Here is a 19,349-nt window from a genome sequence, read left to right on the forward strand (position 1 = left end):
TTTTATGGATTGTGTTCTTCCTTTGTAAAGATGAAGAGTTCCCTTTTATCTGAGGATTAGACCCTTATCAGATAATAACATTGGCAAAATATGTTCTCCCATGCAATGGGCTTTCCTTGTTGTTTTGTTGATGGTTTCTTTTGCTGTATCGGTAAAGATATTGCTACAACATATGTCTGATATTTTGCTGCCTGTGGATTCTTCTAAGATTTTTATATTTTCCTGTCTTACCAGGTTTACTATTTTAAATGGCAATAGTGGTCTATAGTAGCTTTATTTAACAGTAAGGATATAAAACATAGGCAAGTATATTAAAGTGTATAAAATTATATAAAAATTATATAAAGTATATAAAAACCAAGTCCTTCCTAAAACAATAAACCAAACTTCCAATGCAACATTGTTCATATAAGAAATTATTTATGATGGCATTTTAATGGTTAAAGTTTTAGTGAAATGTGGTTAATTAATAGTGTCAGGAGATGCAGAACCACTGATTTCTTCCACCATTATAAGGAAATGTTTCGTAGATGTGTAGGAGGGATATTCATTTCATACTCACACATCCCACATCCCTTTGTTCTGATAATTATTAACACAAAGCCACAATGTTGACTTCTATCATAATACCAACTTGCAAACCCTCTTAACACAGTTTTATTTACTCTATTAAATTGGTTCTGCCATTAAGCAAACATCAAGTTTTTAGCTGGTATGTAAAACTGAATCTTTCTTTGTTGACCATTAAAACATTTAAATGGCATGTGCTTCAGGGTGTTTGTGAAATTAGGAATTTTCTAGTTTCTGGTCTTCCTACTATTTTAATCTGCTTTATTCACTCTCACACTCAGACTTTTTAACTCGTTGTGGCTTTCATAGCTTCCCCATACTCAGACTTTTCAAGACTTACCAACATAAACTGAAGTCTCTAGTGCATTTTTGTCTTTAAGCTTGACTTTCCAAATACCACTTAAATCCCCAACTTATAAGAAGAACTCTGTATTCTTAGAGGTAAGAGAGTTTCTATCTTAGTTCTTCTCAGTGTGGACATTTTTCTTCCTATCTAATGCCACTGTTTTACCGTCTTTATATTGATATTTTGGATGTGGAGTAAGCTAGTCTCTATGACCTTGAAAGATAATTTCCTATTAATGTTCAGATATACCTCTCTAAGTTATATCCAATATCTAAGTAGTTGAATCTACCTCTAGTAAAGCTGAAAACTTATTGTTTCATGTTTGCTATTTTTCCCTGCCTTCTAAAGAATAATCATACCTATTTATGAGGAGTAAAAATACAACTCTGTTAGCAACACCAATATGATATAGTGCTATAAACACTGTAATACAATAGCCAGCAAACTTTACAGGTGTAATTTCTTAAGTCCTCCAAACTATTTCAGATTATTTCATTTCATCATTTCATTTCACCCTCAAGTCCAGCAGTATAAAAATGGTCACCATAGTTGCAAAGTGACAAACTTAAGTAGATATTCATATTGTAGAATTAACTACCCTAATGTTCCTTGTCTAGATAATTCGTGGCCAGCTACTTGAACATATGCTTGTACATTTGATACTAAATATACCCAATGAAGATATAACCCATGCCAAAGCTTTGGGTTGACTGTGCTTTAAACTGCTAATGTAGAAAGACTACTACTATATTCAAAACAATTTACTGTTATTTTACAGTAAAGCTAAGATATAATTCAACATTCAGTAAGAATCTACTAAGTAACAAAAACCGGGTTACTAACAGTGTGAGTGAGGTCAAGTATAAATATATAGCTAAGAGATATTGCTTCTCTAGGAACTCATAATAAAATCTAAAATATACATACTATCAGTGGTTAGAAAATAATGCCCTACCAGCAGGCTGTGATCATGATCACATAGGGTCTATAATGGAGATACATGCAAAGTTCTATTAAAGCACGGAAGAGGGAATTAATTCTCACTCAGGTGTGGGGCTCAAGGAAGGCTTTGGCTAGGAATATGAGCAGAATCTTTAGGATTGATTGATAAGCTGAACCTTCAGGATCAATTGATATTCATTTACAAACTGATGAGGAAATAAAGAGACAAGTGGCCTGGTATAGCTAAAGAAGAGGTGGAGAGTTTAGGAAATGGGTGCATCTTGAGTAAAAAAAAAAACCAAACCTCTAAATGATGTGTTTCCTCTGTCCTGACTGCCATACAGTTTTAACTTTGTAGAGAAAATAGAAGAAAATCTATTGAACCAATTGTTTTGGCTCTTCTTATGTGATTACAGTATTACTTATATGAATTGTCAAATAAGGGATGAGCTCATAAAAGGATATTAATGTGTCATTTCTGTTGAGCAAAGTAGCATTAGAGAAGGTGATTTCAAAAGCACAGGGCTCTTTCATTGCAGCCTTCAGGGGCGATGTTTGATCACTGAAAACAGGCTGCTTTGTTCCAGCTTTCTCTGATGTTTGGCATTATCCAGAATACATATGCTCTCACTTGGAAAGAATCATCTGTAAAGATTTAATAGATTTGCATATTCAAAGTGCATGTCCTCAAAATGAAATAAAAACAATTTTAATATCTTTGTCTATATATATACAAACACTTAGTTCAGACACACATCTCAGCAAATTTTTAACAGGCATTTATACATATTATGTGTGCTTTTCCTGAGATTATGAAAGTTGGCTATTTTTAAAGTTAACCATTTTATATTTTTACTGAGAAAAAATATATTTTAAGAGACATCATATTGATGATATAGTACCAGATCCCCTTTAAGTTTCAGGTATGTTCTTGTCACCTATCATGAACATAACTTTCTAGTGTTGGGCAAATTAGAAATTGCAAAGAATCAAAGATAAATATTAAAGATTAGTATTTTCATGAGCTTCTACTTTTTTTTATGACTGAAAGAAGTGATTTTTTTTCTAAAGGGGAGACATACTTGGAAAGAGACCTAACAAGTCAGAAATTTTTTGTATGTTGTGTATTGATAAAACTCTCAGAATTTTCTCCTCACAGGATTCTCTGGCTTCTGTTTCCTATGAATTGTTATGTAATCTCACGTGAATTCATCTTTTAATTTTGAATTCCCATGGAGTCTTTGAAAAGGATGGCATTCCAAATCAGTCAGTTTGATATACATTAGATCCACAATCAGACATTCATTGCATTGAAATTAAGACCAAAAGACTTCAGGTAAAATGAAATAGGTTACATTATGTCCTATTTTATTTTTAATAATATATTTTTATTGATTTCAGAGAGCAAGGGAGGGAGAGAGCAATAGAAACATCAAAGATGAAAGAGAATCATTGATCAGCTGCCTTTTGCATGCCCCTGCTGGGGATCAAGCCTGCAGCCTGGGCATGTGCCCTTGACTAGAATCAAACCTGGGACCCTTCAGTCCGCAGGCTGACATTCTATCCACAGAGCCAAACCAGCTAGGGCACACTATGTTCTATTTTATGTGACAAGGAAAAGTCTTACCATATCACTTTCCTACTTAAAATCTTTTCCTTGTTTCCATTTTTAACGTCCTTCACCTTAATGGCACTGAATGCTTCCTCTACAGGACATGTTCTTCCTTCCCTGGTTAGTTCTCCAACAATCTCAGGACAGAGACTATTTCCGTTATACACTTTCCAAATGTTAATGTGCTTATGAATCATCTGAGGGTCTTGTTAAAAATGCAGGTTCTGATTCAGCAGGCTTGGGGTCTGGCCAAGATTCTGAGTTCCCATGTGGTGCCATAGACTAGATTTTGGAGAGCAAGCACCTAGATACATATGACTGCTCATTAAATTGACATTAGTTCCTAGACCCTGATAACTGAAAATGTAGATTCTTTTATTTGAGATTGCTTCAGGTTTTTATTGGCCTTTTTGTTTATTGATTATTTCATAAAGATGCTGCATGATCTAGACTCTCTCTACTTCTCTAGTCTTCTTTCTTACCACTTCCCATTTTTTATATTTGAGACGTAACTAGCTACTTGAAATTTCCAGAATGTATCATATCGCAGTGCCCTTTCAAATACTATTTCCTCTGCCTGTCCTGATATCTTGTGAGGCTTTCTTTAAAACAGCTCAGCTGTTATCTCCTCCAGGAATCCTTCCCTAATCTCTTTCCCATGTAATTTCTTAATTAAATACCTCCAATATCTTCCCACAATGCCCTGAATTTATTATATCTGTCTAATTATCTGTTGCAATATCTGCTTATTTGTTCCCTTCAAAACAGTGCTTCTGTGGGGGAAGAGAGATTATGCATTTTACCTTAGATGCCCATTGTCAATCACAATGCCCGATGCGTAGTAGGTTTTAATGAAATAAGTTAAATAAATGAAGAAGAAAAGTTGATGTGTTATAGTTATGTAATAATATAATGCAATATTTTCTTTCATAAAGCTTAAGATTGAATTGGGAGTAATAAAAACTAAAGTCATAAAAAGTTAAGTACAGGATGAGATAATACTGAAGATGTAAAATGTTAGTATGTAGTAAATTGCCAAATGAGGATCATAGAAATTAACTATTCTGAATTCATTGGAAGAAAATGCCACTGTGGATTTATCATTATTTTTAATATCCCATATTGTTCTACAAAGGATTTGTGATGGCTGACACTATGTATTGGAGTTAATGAAAAGTATGAACATGTAGTTAAGGGAGGAGTATAAAAAATAGAGGAGTTAGGGAAATATATACTAAACTTGAGGATCAGATACACTAGCATGCTTGCAAAAATAGTTCTCACTACATAATGAACAGTAGGTTTGGTGTGCTGGACTTTCATTTTCACTCTCTACTTGGGAGGTGACTTCTGTGTGGGCATCGGCCCCTCCCTTGTCCTCCGCCTTCTGATTGAATTTGGCCAGTGAGGTGACCTGGCAGAGGATCAAATGGAGGGAGAACAGTGAGATCAGGATTTTTATTTTCTTGTGTTGCCTAGAACTGACTGTGCCTCTGTGTAAATTGCCCCTTTATTAAAACCTTCATAAATTATTTTAATTTGAGTGTTGCTCTGATTTCCATTGCGATTCTGATACAATCGCAGTTGTTTAAAGCTAGATTGCATGTCAGTCTTCTTTTTTATCGTAACTGTTAATGCTATAAAAATGTTTTAGGTGCCTGCTATATAGCAGGCAAGATTCTAGAGAAGGGGTTTCAATAGAAAAAAATTAAGAAGATAAAAACAAACCTAAAATGCTGTGTTTATACTGTTCACATTTTGTGTGATAAAAATGAAATAAATCATGAGAGGTAAGGAAAAAATTATATGTTTTAAGCCTTACAGTTTGTTAATGTTTATTTACATCAACCTTTAATTTATTTACTGTTTAACTGTAAATCGATAATATCCCAGAGATGTAGTTTTTGTGTTGTTCTCTTTTTAATAGGGATAGATTAGTCATAATTTTTTTTTCTCTTCTGTTTTCTGATGCTCATCTTCTGGTCATTTGACTGCATGTTCTTCTTCCATGAGGAGATATAAAAGGAAAATAAATGAGTGGAAAGCTTAGCTTTAGCATCTATGCTAATTAGACTAGGAGACCTTCTGGACATCCTTCCAGACAAAGCCATGGTGGCGGGTCCGAGGCAGAGGTGGTGAGGAGTGATCAGGCTGGCAGGGGAGGGCAGTTGGGGATGATCAGGCCGGCAGGGGAGGGCAGTTGGGGGCGAGCAGGCCAGTGGGGGGGCCGGGGGGAGAGCGGGAATTGGGGGTGAGCAGGAGGTGAGGGGACAGTTGGGGGCGAGCAGGCTGGCGGGGGGGGGGCAATTAGAGGTGATCAGACTGGAAGGGGGGAGCAGTTGGGGCTGGTGGGGCAGAGGGGTTAGGGGCTATCAGGCAGGCAGGCAGGTGAGTGGTTAGGAGCCAGCAGTTCCGGATAGTGAGAGGGATGTCCGACTGCCAGTTTAGGCCCCAATCCCTATCCCCTGAAAAGTCCCAGATTGGAGAGGGTGCAGGCCAGGCTGAGGGACACCCCTCCCGTGCACGAATTTCGTGCACTGGGCCACTAGTCCTATATAATAAAAGGGTAATATGCAAATCGATGAATGGAGGAACGACCAGTCGCTATGACGTGCACTGACCACCAGGGTGCAGATGCTCAATACAGGGGCTGCCCCCAGGGGGAGCGCTGCTCAGCCAGAAGCTAGGCTCATGGCTGGCGAGCACAGCGGAGGTGGCTGGAGCCTCTCTAGCTTCCTTGGCCGCTCTAAGGATGTCCAACTGATGGCTTAGGCCTGCTCCATGGGACATCCTAAGCCAGTGATGGCGAACCTATGACACGCGTGTCAGAGGTGACATGCGAACTCATTTTTTTGGTTGATTTTTCTTTGTTAAATGGCATTTAGATATATAAAATAAATATCAAAAATATAAGTCTTTGTTTTACTATGGTTGCAAATATCAAAAATTTCTATATGTGACATGGCACCAGAGTTAAGTTAGAGTTTTTCAAAATTCTGACACACTGAGCTCAAAAGGTTCGCCATCACTGTCCTAAGCCATCAGTCGGACATTCCTCAAGGGCTCCCAGACTGTGAGAGGGTGTAGGCCAGGCTGAGAGACCCCCCGGGTGCATGAATTTTGTGCACCGGGCCTCTAGTCTATGATAAAAAGTTTGTTAGGAAGGAGACTGAAATCCTGAACTAAAATGAAGCTTTCCAGTTTATCTGGACTGGTCTGCTTGTCAAAAATGAAGAGACAAAAATGGGCATAAGTCTTATATTCATAATGATGAAGAGAACCAGGTCTAAGAAATAGAAATGATGCTCTTGCTATAAAGCCCCAGTGTGCAGATACTCTGTCTTTGGATCTTAGATTATATTACAACCTTTTTTGCAGTACTTACTTAGATCATTGTTGACTCAGATAAGCTTAATTCTGTGACCCTGCAGAAACAGATCATAAATCCCAATAGAGAAAGACATGTTTGTAGTTTGACCTTGAAACGATGAGCTAAAGGTGCTGAGGAAACCATAAATTCAATTTACAATAACAAAAATAAGATTCTTTCTACCTTGCCCAGTGAATAAAGTGAAAATCTAATATTTTTCCTGGTACATGCTGTACATTTTGCCAGGCTTGATTAAAGTCCTCTTTAGTAGGTAGCTAAGAGAGGAACTGAATAAAAACACGTAATATAAGGCTTTTGACTCCTACCTTGTTCTTCAAGACTTTATTCTTTTTTAAGAGCTGCTTTCACTCTTTTTTTTTTCAGGTTCTGTTTATGAAATGTTTGGAAATGAATGCTGTTTGTCAACAGGAGAGGTGATTAAAATTACTGGCCTCAAAATTAAGAAGATCATAGCTGAAATTTGTGAGCACAGTGAAGGTGGTGAATCACCACAACCATTTGAATTGCCTATGAATTTTCCAGGTACAGTATATTGCAACCATTTCTCACTCGTAAAACTGCATTGCTAATAGATATATACATCTATACAATTGCAAACAATGAAAATGTGGTAGTGTTTTTTATTCACTTTAGGGCAGTGGGTGAAAGAATCATAATTCTTATAGTTCAATGATTTTAAGGACTAATATAAGGCAAATATTTTCTTACCCTTTTAAATAAACATCCTTTACTTAGGACTAAATTTTTTCTGTTAATAAATATTTAGTGATTTTCAACTATAAGCAACACTGGCTATATTACATAGTTAAAATAAAGAATTCAAAGATATATTTTCATAAGTCATGTAGAACACTATAAATATGCAGGGGTGGGCACGAGTAGGTCTATAATTGTGAGTATGTGAAACAGGGTTTATTCTTGTATTATTATTTATTATTATATTATTTCCATATGAATAACTATAAACCTACTTTTGCCCACTGCTGTACATTAAACACATTAACCCTCTTTATTCCCATTGCCATTATTCTAGCTCTCTGGATCACTGCTAAACTCCCCTGCTGATCTTACTGGCAAGTCTAGCTGCTTTTCTTTGTCTAGTTAATTCTACTCAGCCTTACAAAATTACTCTAAATATCATGTCTTCTGGAAGATTTTTTCTGACCATCTAATCTAAGCTAGAAATCCCTCTTTTATCTTCTCTTAGTGTATTGAGCACCAGAGCATTCACCTTATTTTTAAAGTATTGATGATTTTCTCTTTTGTATTATTCTCTAGACCAGTGGTTCTCAACCTTGGCTGCTCATTAGAATCACCTGGGAATCTTTTTAAAATCCTGATTTCTGGGCCTCATCCTTCAGAAATTGTGTTTCTTTGTTATGGGGTGGGGCCACAACATTAGTAACAAAGAAACAGAATTTCCGGAAGATGAGGCAAACAGGTGTTCAGCAGAATTTGGCCTGTGAATCATAGTTTGCTGACCTCAGCTCTAAAGTAAAATTCCTTCACAGATAAAATATTGCATAAGGGACTTTGTCTTTCTAGTAACAAGCACATTTTCTGGCACAGAGAATGTGCTCAATAATTGTATATTGAATGAATGATGAGTGGGAGAAAAAACTAATAAAAATTTACAATTTAATGTGATTCATGGTATAATGGAGGTATGTATAGGTGTTATGAGAGTCTTGATAAGTAACATTTAACACCAGTTGGTCATGTTTCAAAACATGGATTTCTGAGTCATTATATTTGAATCTCAGCTCTGCCGTTGTTAGTTGTGTAACCTTGCCAAGTTATGTAGCCTCCTTTTATGTAAACTGATAATAATCCTGCTACCTATCTTTTAGTGTTGTTAGGAGGGTTAAGTATTGAAATATATTTAAAGTGCTTAGAATGGTGCTTATCACTTAGCAAGGGCTATAAAAAAATGTTAGCTTTTATTACAATTATTTACATTGTTATCATCAGTGGAGTCAGGCAAAGCTTTTTCAAGAATGTTATACTTGAGCTGAGGTTTGAATAAAAATGAGTTAACTCTATGAGGAGAGGATTCTTCTAAGTGCTCCAGTATTCCAACCCTTTTCAACTGAAATCTTTCTCACAGAATGATTCTAATTATTCCTTCCTCAGCCCATCCTTCATATCAATGATTCTCAAACTTGGCTGCACATTGGAATTGCCAAGGGAACTTTAAAAAATGTTGATGCTCAGGCCACTTGCCTGAGATGTTCTGATTTATTTGGTCTGGGATAAAGTCTGGTCATCAAGGTTTTCTAAAGCTCCCAGAGTGGTGATAATGAGCAGCCAAGTTTGAGAACCATTGCTTTACAACAGCGGTTCTCAACCTGTGGGTCGCGAACCCTTTGGCGGTCGAATGACCCTTTCACAGGGGTTGCCTAAGACCATCCTGCATATCAGATATTTACATTACGATTCATAACAGTAGCAACATTACAATTATGAAGTAGCAACGAAAATAATTTTATGGTTGGGTCACAACATGAGGAACTGTATTTAAAGGGCCAGAAGGTTGAGAACCACTGCTTTAGAAGAAGCTTTTCCTAAGTACTCTAATTGATGTGTCAACTCTCCTTTTAAATCACTATAGGCTTTCATGCCTTAATCATTGCATTTACAACGTTTTGTATATAATTGAAGTTATTTGTGTACTTGTCTTATAAGCACCATCTGCTTAATAGATCATAAGGTTGCTGGGGAAGGAATCTGAATCTCAGTTATTGCTGTAATCCCCACAGTGTTTAGAAGATGTATATAATCAATATTTAGTAAGTCAAAATTACTAGAATCTTCTGGTAGAAGGAACATTTCTTATTATAGTAGTTAAAACACAGCTTTTTGACTTATAATTTAACTTGGGGAATTGCTGCTTAGAATATCCCATTGAGCTTTCGGTAAACATAATCATCTTACATCAATTGAGCAATGATTTAAAAATGTATGTACAAAGCTAGTTTTATTGTAAGGATCAGGATTAAGTAATTGGTGATGATCAGGAAATTGTTTTTACCTCTCTCAAAACAAATTATCCTTCTAGGTAATGATGAAAAGGATCCCCGATATAGAAATAATTCATCTATATCAGCACTAGGTAAAAACCAAGGACACTAATAAATTTCAATAGAGAAATGTCTTTATTTATACTCTACTCAGAAGTTTCAATTTCAAGTTCCAGTTAGATTATAAACTCAAAAAGTTCAATATATTTTTAAATACCCTTTTTTAATTGGGAATTTTCCATAAATTTATTTTTTACTGATTCTTAATTTCATTCTATTGTGGTCAGAAGACACACTTTATTTAATTTCAGTTCTTGTAAATTTATTGAGATTTGTTTTATGGCCTAACATATGAACTAGCCTAATGAATATGCCATGTGCACTTAAGAAGAATGTGGATTCTGCTATTGCTGGGTGGAGTATTCTACAGATGTCTATTGGTTTATAGTATTGTCAAGTCTTATGATTTTTTTTGTAAAATCTCTATCAAGATCTACCCATTATAGAAAGTGGAGTTTTGAAATTTCAAACTATTGTAATTGAATTATTAATATTTCTTTTCAAAACTGCAGCTCTAGTTTCATGTATTTGGAGGCTTTGATATAAGGTCGTTATGTGTTTTGTAATAGTTATTTGTTCTTAATGGAGTGACCCTTTAATCCATTTTGAGTTAACTTTTGTGAAGTGTATAAGGTCTGTGTCTAGATGCCCTGGTCAGAGTGGGTGCAGGAGGCACTCAATCAATGTGTCTCTCTCACATCAGTGTTTCTGTGTGTCTCTCCCCCTCCCTTTTACCCTCTCTAAAAAAAATCAGTGGAAAAATATCCTCAGGTGAGGATTAACAACAACAAATTTAGAAAAAAGAAATATGATAGAGCTTTAGAGATGAACCATTCTTTACTATCCTACACTCTACTTTTCCCTTGTGATACATTCAAATGAGAATCTTTTTTTAAAAAATATATTTTATTGATTTTTTACAGACAGGAAGGGAGAGGGATAGAGAGTTAGAAACATCAATGAGAGAGAAACATTGATCAGCTGCCTCCTGCACACTCCCTACTGGGGATGTGCCCGAAACAAAGGTACATGCACTTGACCGGAATCGAACCTGGGACCCTTGAGTCCGCAGGCCGACGCTCTATCCACTGAGACAAACCAGTTAGGGCTCAAATGAGAATCTTGATAATGCGCCAGACGCTGTTCGAAGTGTTCCAGAGAAAGCATTGTGATAGGAGATGACAGCTCCAGGCATGGTATTGCCCCTGAAGACCTTCCAGTGGGACACAATGTGGGTGAGGAAGACAAGGATATTGATGATCTTGACCCTGTATAGGCCTAGGCTAGTGTGTGTGTTTGTCCCTTAGTTTTTAATAAAAAAGTTTAAAAAGTAAATAAAAAATTAAATAGAAAAGCTTATAGAATAAGGCTATAGAGAAAAATATTTGTGTCAGCTATGCAATGTGTTTGTGTTTTAAGCTAAGTGTTACTATACAAGAGTCTAAGAGTTAAAAAATTAAAAGGATTCTAAAATAACAAAAAAGTTACAGTAAGGTAAGGCTGTTTATTATCGAAGAAAAATGTTTTAATAAATTTAACATAGCCTAAGTGCACAGTGTTTATAAAGTCCACAGTAATGTACAGTAATGTCCTAGGCCTTCACATTCACTCATCACTCACTGAGTCCCCCTGAGCAACTTTCAATCCTGTGAGCTCCATTCATGGTAAATGCCCTTTACAGGTGTGCCATTTATTTTTGTCTTTTATGCTGTATTTTTACTGTACCTTTTCTGTGTTTAGGATATGTTTAGATACGCAAAATTAGATTAATAATAGAATTATTTTTTCAAGAAATTGTTTGACTAGAATTAATAAAACCTGCTTCTTTGTGCCTGGGTATCAAAATGCCTAATACGTAAACATTTTTCAAGATAAATCTCCCTGTTGTTTTATTTAGGAAGCTATATACTTAATTGATAGAAAGCATAATATTGCATTCAATGGTCATTCAGTGTATGTTTTATCTACCACTGAAATGACTAAATTTTTTAGTGTTAGCCATTTTATGATTGCATCTAATTTTTTAGAAGCTGACTAAAATATCAGCTTATAAATTTCTTTTAGAAATTACCTGTTAGCAAAATTGTTTTGCAAAACTATATTTAAAATATATTTAGTAGCTTTATAGTGCATAACCTTTTCAGCTCCTGTGTTTTGAATGACTTTTGTTAAAAGAAGCAAGATAAAAAGCAGAATTTGCTCCGATTTTTCCATCTGGATGTCATAAAGACATGATTCAAAGAGACCCTAAATAGACTCCCTGCCTTTTGGATAATTTACTATTTAAGGAATAATGGGCTATTCTTCCAAATTTTCTGGGTCAACTTCTCGTAAGGTATCTCTTCCCCACTGTGCTCACTTAAGCAAAATAAATTCAGCTATGTCTATTATACAAAATATTTTCCTAGACGAAAAGGGATATTCTGGATATACTATGCCAAAAACTGTGAAGCAATCTAAGTGCACAAAAAATTCAGGCTTTTACACTAATTTTCATTTCCATTTTTTGGCCTATTTTTTCTTCTGCTCTTTGGTACATGATCAGCTTGTTTCTCTAAGTCCTTGTTCTTTGGATAACTAAAATGAATAATATCAGGAAGACAAATAGACTTTGCAGGTCTAGGTTGAAGTGTTCTTTTCACCCACCTATGTACATTTTAACCTCATACCAAAATTATGTCAAAAAGATCATCTTAAAATTGGCTTTTCCACACCTGGAACTATTCTATAAGTTTTCAAAGTATTAATATTTTATATACATCTTCTAAAAATCTAATCACATTTTGCTCTTACCAGCCCCTTTTCCTACATACACAACTCCTCTAAAGTTTGTTATGGTGTTACCTCAAAGGTATCACCATGGTGGAACCAGACTCTCCTTACAAACTTGTCTACTCAGATCTTTAGTTTCTTGATTCTTTTAAACGGGCATTGGTAAAATACATTACTATGTTTATACATAATTATATATTAATGATTTAGAGATTCTGCTGTGGGAACAAAATCCTTTTTTAATAGACTTTATTTTTTAAGAGCTGTTTTAGTTTCACAGTAAAATTGAGTGAGAAGTACAGAGGTCTCCCATATACCCTTTACCCCTACAAATGCATAGCCTCGGCCATTATCATATCCCCCACCGGAGTGGTACACTTTGTTCCACCTGATGAACCTGCATTGATGCATCATAACCTAGGTTCATGGTTTACATTGGTTCACTCTTGGTGTTGTATGGTCTATAAGTTTAGACAAATGTATAATGACATGTACCTACCATATAGAATCACACAGAGTATTTTCAGTGTCCTAAAAATCCTCTGTGCTGTACCTGGTCATCCTTCTTGCCCCACAATCCCTGGTAACCACTGATTTTTTTTATGGTTTCCATAGTTTTGTGTTTTCCAAAATATAATTGAATCAAAAAGTAAGTAGCCTTTCCGATTGGCATCTTTTATTTGCTAATATGAATTGAAGGTTCCCCGTGTTTTTCAATGGCTTGATATCTCATTTATTTATAGCACTGAATAATATTCCATTGTCTGGATGTACCACATTTTATTTATCCACATATTGAAGGACTTCTTGGTTGCTTCTAAATTTTGGCAATTATGAATAAAGCTGCTATACACATGCAGGTATTAGTGTGGACATATGAAACACAATTTTTTAAAGATGTATTGATTTTTCTCAACTTTACAAATAAAACACAATCTTATAGAAAATTAGAAAATGAAAGAAAATGCAGAGAAGTAAATTAAAGCTCCCTATAATCTCATCACCAAAGCTAGCAAGCATTAATATTTGTTACATTTCCTTCTATTGTTTTCTAGTACATGGCACACCCACACACAAATAGATATATTATAATATAATGGGGAACAAGCTTATTTCTGAGGATTTGCCTATATTATTAAAAATCCTTCAAAAGCTATTTTTATTTTCTATATAATAGTCCCTCATATGTATGTATCATAATTTATTAAGTCCGTTCTGAAATGATCATTTATGCAGTTTATACTATAATGAGCAGCTTTTAACTGAAGTTTAGTGCATCTCATTACTATAATAATCCCATGTATGTAACAGTATAACTCCAGAAGTAAAAATGATTTTAAGGCTTTTAACGCATATTGCCAAATCACATTCCATAAGCACTCTGCCAATTCCCATTCCCATCAAGAACTAATGAGGGGGCTGACCTAACTGCTTTTTTGAAGCTATTACTTACTGTTTATCCCTCCTCTCTCCAATTTAAAAAATAAACTTAGCAGCTTTATTGAGATGTAATTTGCATAGCATAAAATTCAACTGTTTAAAGTATAAAATTCAAATTATTTTTAGGAATCTTGTCTCAGTTTCATAGGCAACATGAATTTAAAAACCTTGGGAATCGTAGAAAATGGCAGGTCTGACACAGCGTGGCAGGAGGTCACACTATGGGCAGGGCTCTGGGGTCGGGTATAGGCAGCAAGAGCAAAGGCCCAGTGAGTCAGACAAAAAAAGCATTGTTCCTGTATGGATCTTTATTTTCACTCTTTTTCTAACAGCACTCCATAATTTTGAGTAAATAAATATGGCCAGTAACAAATAAATTTGAAGACTTTTAGAAATGAGGTGATAATCATTATTTGAAGTAAGATCATCCAGTAAAACCAACGGAAGCAAATGAAACAAAATTTTAAATTTGTTAGAATTAATAAGTTAGTTTTGTAAGAGGACAGGATAAAAATATATGAAAAACATATAAGTAAATACATAGAGAGTATATACATAAAATATGAACATAAACATATATATTTATATATAAAAATATATATAGTCATGCTTTCCATTTAGAATATATGAGTAAGACATTTTAAAATAGCAATGGAAAAGCACAAAACAACTATGCTTAATATCTTTATATATAGTATAAGAAATATTATAAAACTTTAACTCCTTTTCTTATTTACTTAAAAATATTATAAAAGCTTATTATTAAAAACTAGAGGCCCAATGCACGAATTTGTGCACGGGTGGGGTCTGGCTGGCCTGGCCCCAATCAGGGCAGATTGGGTCCGGGCCTGTCAAGAAGAGGAGTTGGTGGGAGGTTGACCAGCTGGCCTGCCCTGATCAGGCCCAATCAGGGCTGGGCTGGCTAGGGGGAGGGGCTGCAGGTGATTGGCCACTGCCCTGCCCTCAATCAGGGTGGAAGAGGCCAATCAGGGGCGGGGCCGGCTGCAGGGAGGGGCCACGGGAGGCTGGTTCACTGGCCACAGTGGGCATGATAGTGACCAGTAGTTCTGGTAGTTACGGCATTCCGGTCACTGGCTTTCTATATCTAATATAATAATAGAGGAATATGCAAATTAGCCAGGATGCCATAGCATCACAACTGATCTACAAGTGGCGGAGAGCTACAGGAGGGCAGGGCAGCGAGCTACCAGCAGCGGAGAGCTGCCAGCAGCAGTGGGTGGGGTGGCCAGCAGAGGCAAGCGGCAGAGAGCTACTTGCTCACGGATTCGTGTGCAGGGCTACTAGTACATAGATAAGCCAAAACAGCCCTGGCCGGATAGCTCAGTTGGTTAGAGCATCCTCCTGTGTACCAAAAAGGTTGCAGGTTTGATTCCTGGTCAGGGCACATACCTAGGTTGGGGGTTTGATCCCTAGTCTAGACTCATATGGGAGAAAACCTATCAATGTTTCTCTCTCTTACATTGATGTTTCTCTCTCTCTCTCTCTCTCTCTCTCTCTCTCTCTCTCTCTCTCCCTTCTCTCCTTCCTTCCTTCCTTCCTTCCTCTTTCTCTCTAAAGTCAATAAAAACATATCCTCAGGTGAGGCTTAAAAAATAAATAAAAACATATTGATGTATTTTAGTGCATCAGTTTATTAAGTGCTTGAATCAAAAAACAATATTGTATATATCAATTATACATAAATTAATTTATAAGACAAACATAATGATAACCCTAATTCATATATTATAATCATAATTATTATTGTGTTGGCTCTTGAGAAAGTAACTCTAAAATTCATGCGGGAGAATAAACAAGTGAAAATATTCAAGCAAATACTTAAAAAACAGAACAATAAGAAAGTACTTTTCCTGCCAATGTTAAAACCTATTACAAAGTTAGAATAAATTATACTAAATGTTACCGAAAATCAAAAGCTGAGTCAATAAATTAATAATAGTGTTACTAGTTGTTAAAGAAGCATTAAAGCAGTGCTTTGAATTTGACGCTAATGTCCCTGAACTTAAGCCTTTGTTTATAGCTCTGAACCAGTTCTTAATGTCAATTATTATTTTCTACATGATGAAGCCTGTACTACACATCTGGGGTTAAAGGAAAGATTATTTAGTAAATTCATGTACTGTAGTTATCATTTGGGAAAGCAATAGATGAAATTGGATCATCAAACTTCTACCAGGAATCACAAAGGAAATTTGAAGCAGATTAAGAAGTTACATTTTAAACCATGCAGAATCAATATATTCAATTATATAAAATGGAAATTTCTATACATCTGAAAAATAAAAACAGGAAGAAAGGTTCAACAGCAAAATGACACAATTTTTAAAATACTAGAAATCACTAAAATGTAAAACAAAACAATCAAATAGTCTAGGGCCGTGATTGGCAAACTGCAGCTCTCGAGCCACATGCGGCTCTTTGGCCCCTTGAGTGTGGCTCTTCCTAAGCCTTAGGAGTACCCTAATTAAGTTAATAACAATGTACCTACCTATATAGTTTAAGTTTAAAAAATTTGGCTCCCAAAAGAAATTTCAATCGTTGTACTGTTGCTATTTGGCTCTGTTGACTAATGAGTTTGCCGACCACTGGTCTAGGGCAACACTGACTGAGAAATGAATAAAAGTCAGAAAAAATTCAGAGGGCTTGTAACCACACAGAAATTAGTTTGGACTCAATATAGATTAAAACAATAATGACAGCGTTCCCAGGTATTTACTAGCTAAGCTTTTACAATTCTAGTAAAAAAATTGAGAAAGGTATTGCTAAGGGGTCACTCTCAAACCTAACCAAAGGGAATATGGAATTTTACAACCTTTCTAAAAATAAATTTGATGTATTTCAAAAGCCATCTGCCAGTCATTTGGCAAACACTTTTTTTGTGCCTGTGCAGACATAACAATTGATGGCAGGAATTATATTTTGATCCCTGTCTTCCTGGAACCAGCAGTCAGCTGAGAAAAGGCCTTTAACTCAGTGGTTCCACTTATTACAATAAACTCTAAAGAAACAACCATCTTAGTATTATTTATACTAGCAAAAAAGAAGTCAGTGTAAGTGCCAAATAATAAGGAAAATGATAATTTATGATATATGCCTTACAACATAATATGTAGCCATCAAAAATAAAATTTGTGAAAAATATTTTAAAACATGAGGTTTACAGGTAAAGACATCACAATGAAAGAGAATTACAGGCCAATATCCCTCATGAACATAGATGCCAAAATCCTCAACAAAATCTTAGCAAATCGGATCCAGCAGTACATCAGAAGGATCATACACCATGACCAAGTAGGATTTATCCCAGAGATGCAAGGATGGTACAACATCCGTAAATCAATAAATGTGATACATCACATAAACAAATTGAAAGAAAAAAACCACATGGTCATATCAATTGATGCAGAAAAAGCATTCGACAAAATCCAACACCCATTTTTGATAAAAACTCTCAGAAAGGTGGGAATAGAAGGATCATACCTCAACATAATAAAAGCCATATATGACAAGCCCACAGCCAACATCATACTCAATGGTCAAAAACTAACACCATTTCCCCTAAGAACAGGAACAAGACAGGGATGCCCACTCTCACCACTCCTGTTCAACATAGTACTGGAAGTATTAGCCATTGCAATTAGGCAAGAAGAAGAAATAAAAGGCATCCAAATTGGAAAAGAGGAAGTAAAACTGTCCTTATTTGCAGATGACATGATATTATACATACAAAACCCTAGAGACTCCATCAAAAAGCTACTAGACTTAATACATGAATTTGGCAATGTAGCAGGATACAAAATTAACCCCAAGAAATCTGAGGCATTTCTATACACCAATAGTGAACTTTCAGAAAGAGAGATTAGAAAAACAATCCCATTTACCATCGCACCAAAAAAATTAAGATACCTAGGAATAAACTTAACTAAAGAGGTTAAAGACCTCTACTCAGAAAACTACAGGACGTTGAAAAAAGAGATAGAGGAAGACATAAACAGATGGAAGAACATACCATGTTCTTGGATTGGTAGAATCAACATCATTAAAATGTCCATACTACCCAAAGCAATCTATAAATTCAACGCACTTCCCATTAAAATACCAATGGCCTTCTTCAAAGATCTAGAACGAACTCTCCAAAAATTCATCTGGAATAAAAAAAGACCCCGAATAGCTGCAGCGATCCTGAGAAAGACAAAGTAGGTGGGATCTCAATGCCAGATATCAACTGTATTACAAAGCCACTGTTCTCAAAACTGCCTGGTACTGGCACAAGAACAGACATATAGACCAGTGGAATAGAATAGAGAGTCCAGAAATTAGCCCGAACCAATATGCTCAATTAATATTTGACAAAGGAGGCAAGAACATACAATGGAGCCAAGATAGTCTCTTCAATAAATGGTGTTGGGAAAATTGAACAGATATATGCAAGAAAATGAAACTAGACCACCAACTTACACCATACACAAGAATAAACTCAAAATGGATAAAGGACTTAAATGTACGACAGGAAACCATAAAAATTCTAGAAGAATACAAAGGCAACAAAATCTCAGACATATGCCAAAGCAATTTCTTCACTGATACAGCTCCTAGGGCAGTTGAAACTAAAGAGAAAATGAACAAATGGGACTACATCAAAATAAAAAGCTTCCGCACAGCAAAAGAAACCATCAACAAAACAACAAGAAAACCCACTGCGTGGGAAAACATATTTCCCACCGTCATATCTGATAAGGGCTTAATCTCCAAAATTTATAGGGAACTCATACAACTTAACAAAAAGAAGATAAACAATCCAATCAAAAAATGGGCAAAGGATCTAAATAGACACCTTTCAAAAGAGGACATTCAGAAAGCCAAGAGACATATGAAAACATGCTCAAAGTCCCTAATCATCCGAGAGATGCAAATCAAAACAACAATGAGGTACCATCTCACACCTGTCAGAATGGCCATCATCAACAAATCAACAAACGACAAGTGCTGGAGAGGATGTGGAGAAAAAGGAACACTTGTGCCCTGCTGGTGGGAATGCAGACTGGTGCAGCCCCTATGGAAGGCAGTATGGAGGTTCCTCAAAAAATTGGAAATGGAACTCCCATTTGCCCCTGTGCTCCCCCTCCTAGGAATATATCCCAAGAAACCAGAAACCCCCTATCAGAAAGGATATAT

General features: G+C 35.8%; 1 protein-coding gene across 1 annotated transcript in view; it reads left to right on the forward strand.

Annotated features, from left to right (window-relative positions):
• The window catches only part of THEMIS (thymocyte selection associated), a 124,186-nt gene that overhangs the window by 16,963 nt on the left and 87,874 nt on the right, over nucleotides 1–19,349 (forward strand). Inside the window, exon 2 of the mRNA XM_023759152.1 lies at nucleotides 7,225–7,383. Within this exon, the coding sequence (XP_023614920.1) occupies nucleotides 7,225–7,383 (159 nt within the window). The remainder of the gene's footprint in view (nucleotides 1–7,224; nucleotides 7,384–19,349) is intronic.

The sequence above is a fragment of the Myotis lucifugus genome, unplaced genomic scaffold (assembly GCF_000147115.1).
Source record: "Myotis lucifugus unplaced genomic scaffold, Myoluc2.0 scaffold_150, whole genome shotgun sequence".
Classification (NCBI taxonomy): Eukaryota; Metazoa; Chordata; class Mammalia; order Chiroptera; family Vespertilionidae; genus Myotis; species Myotis lucifugus.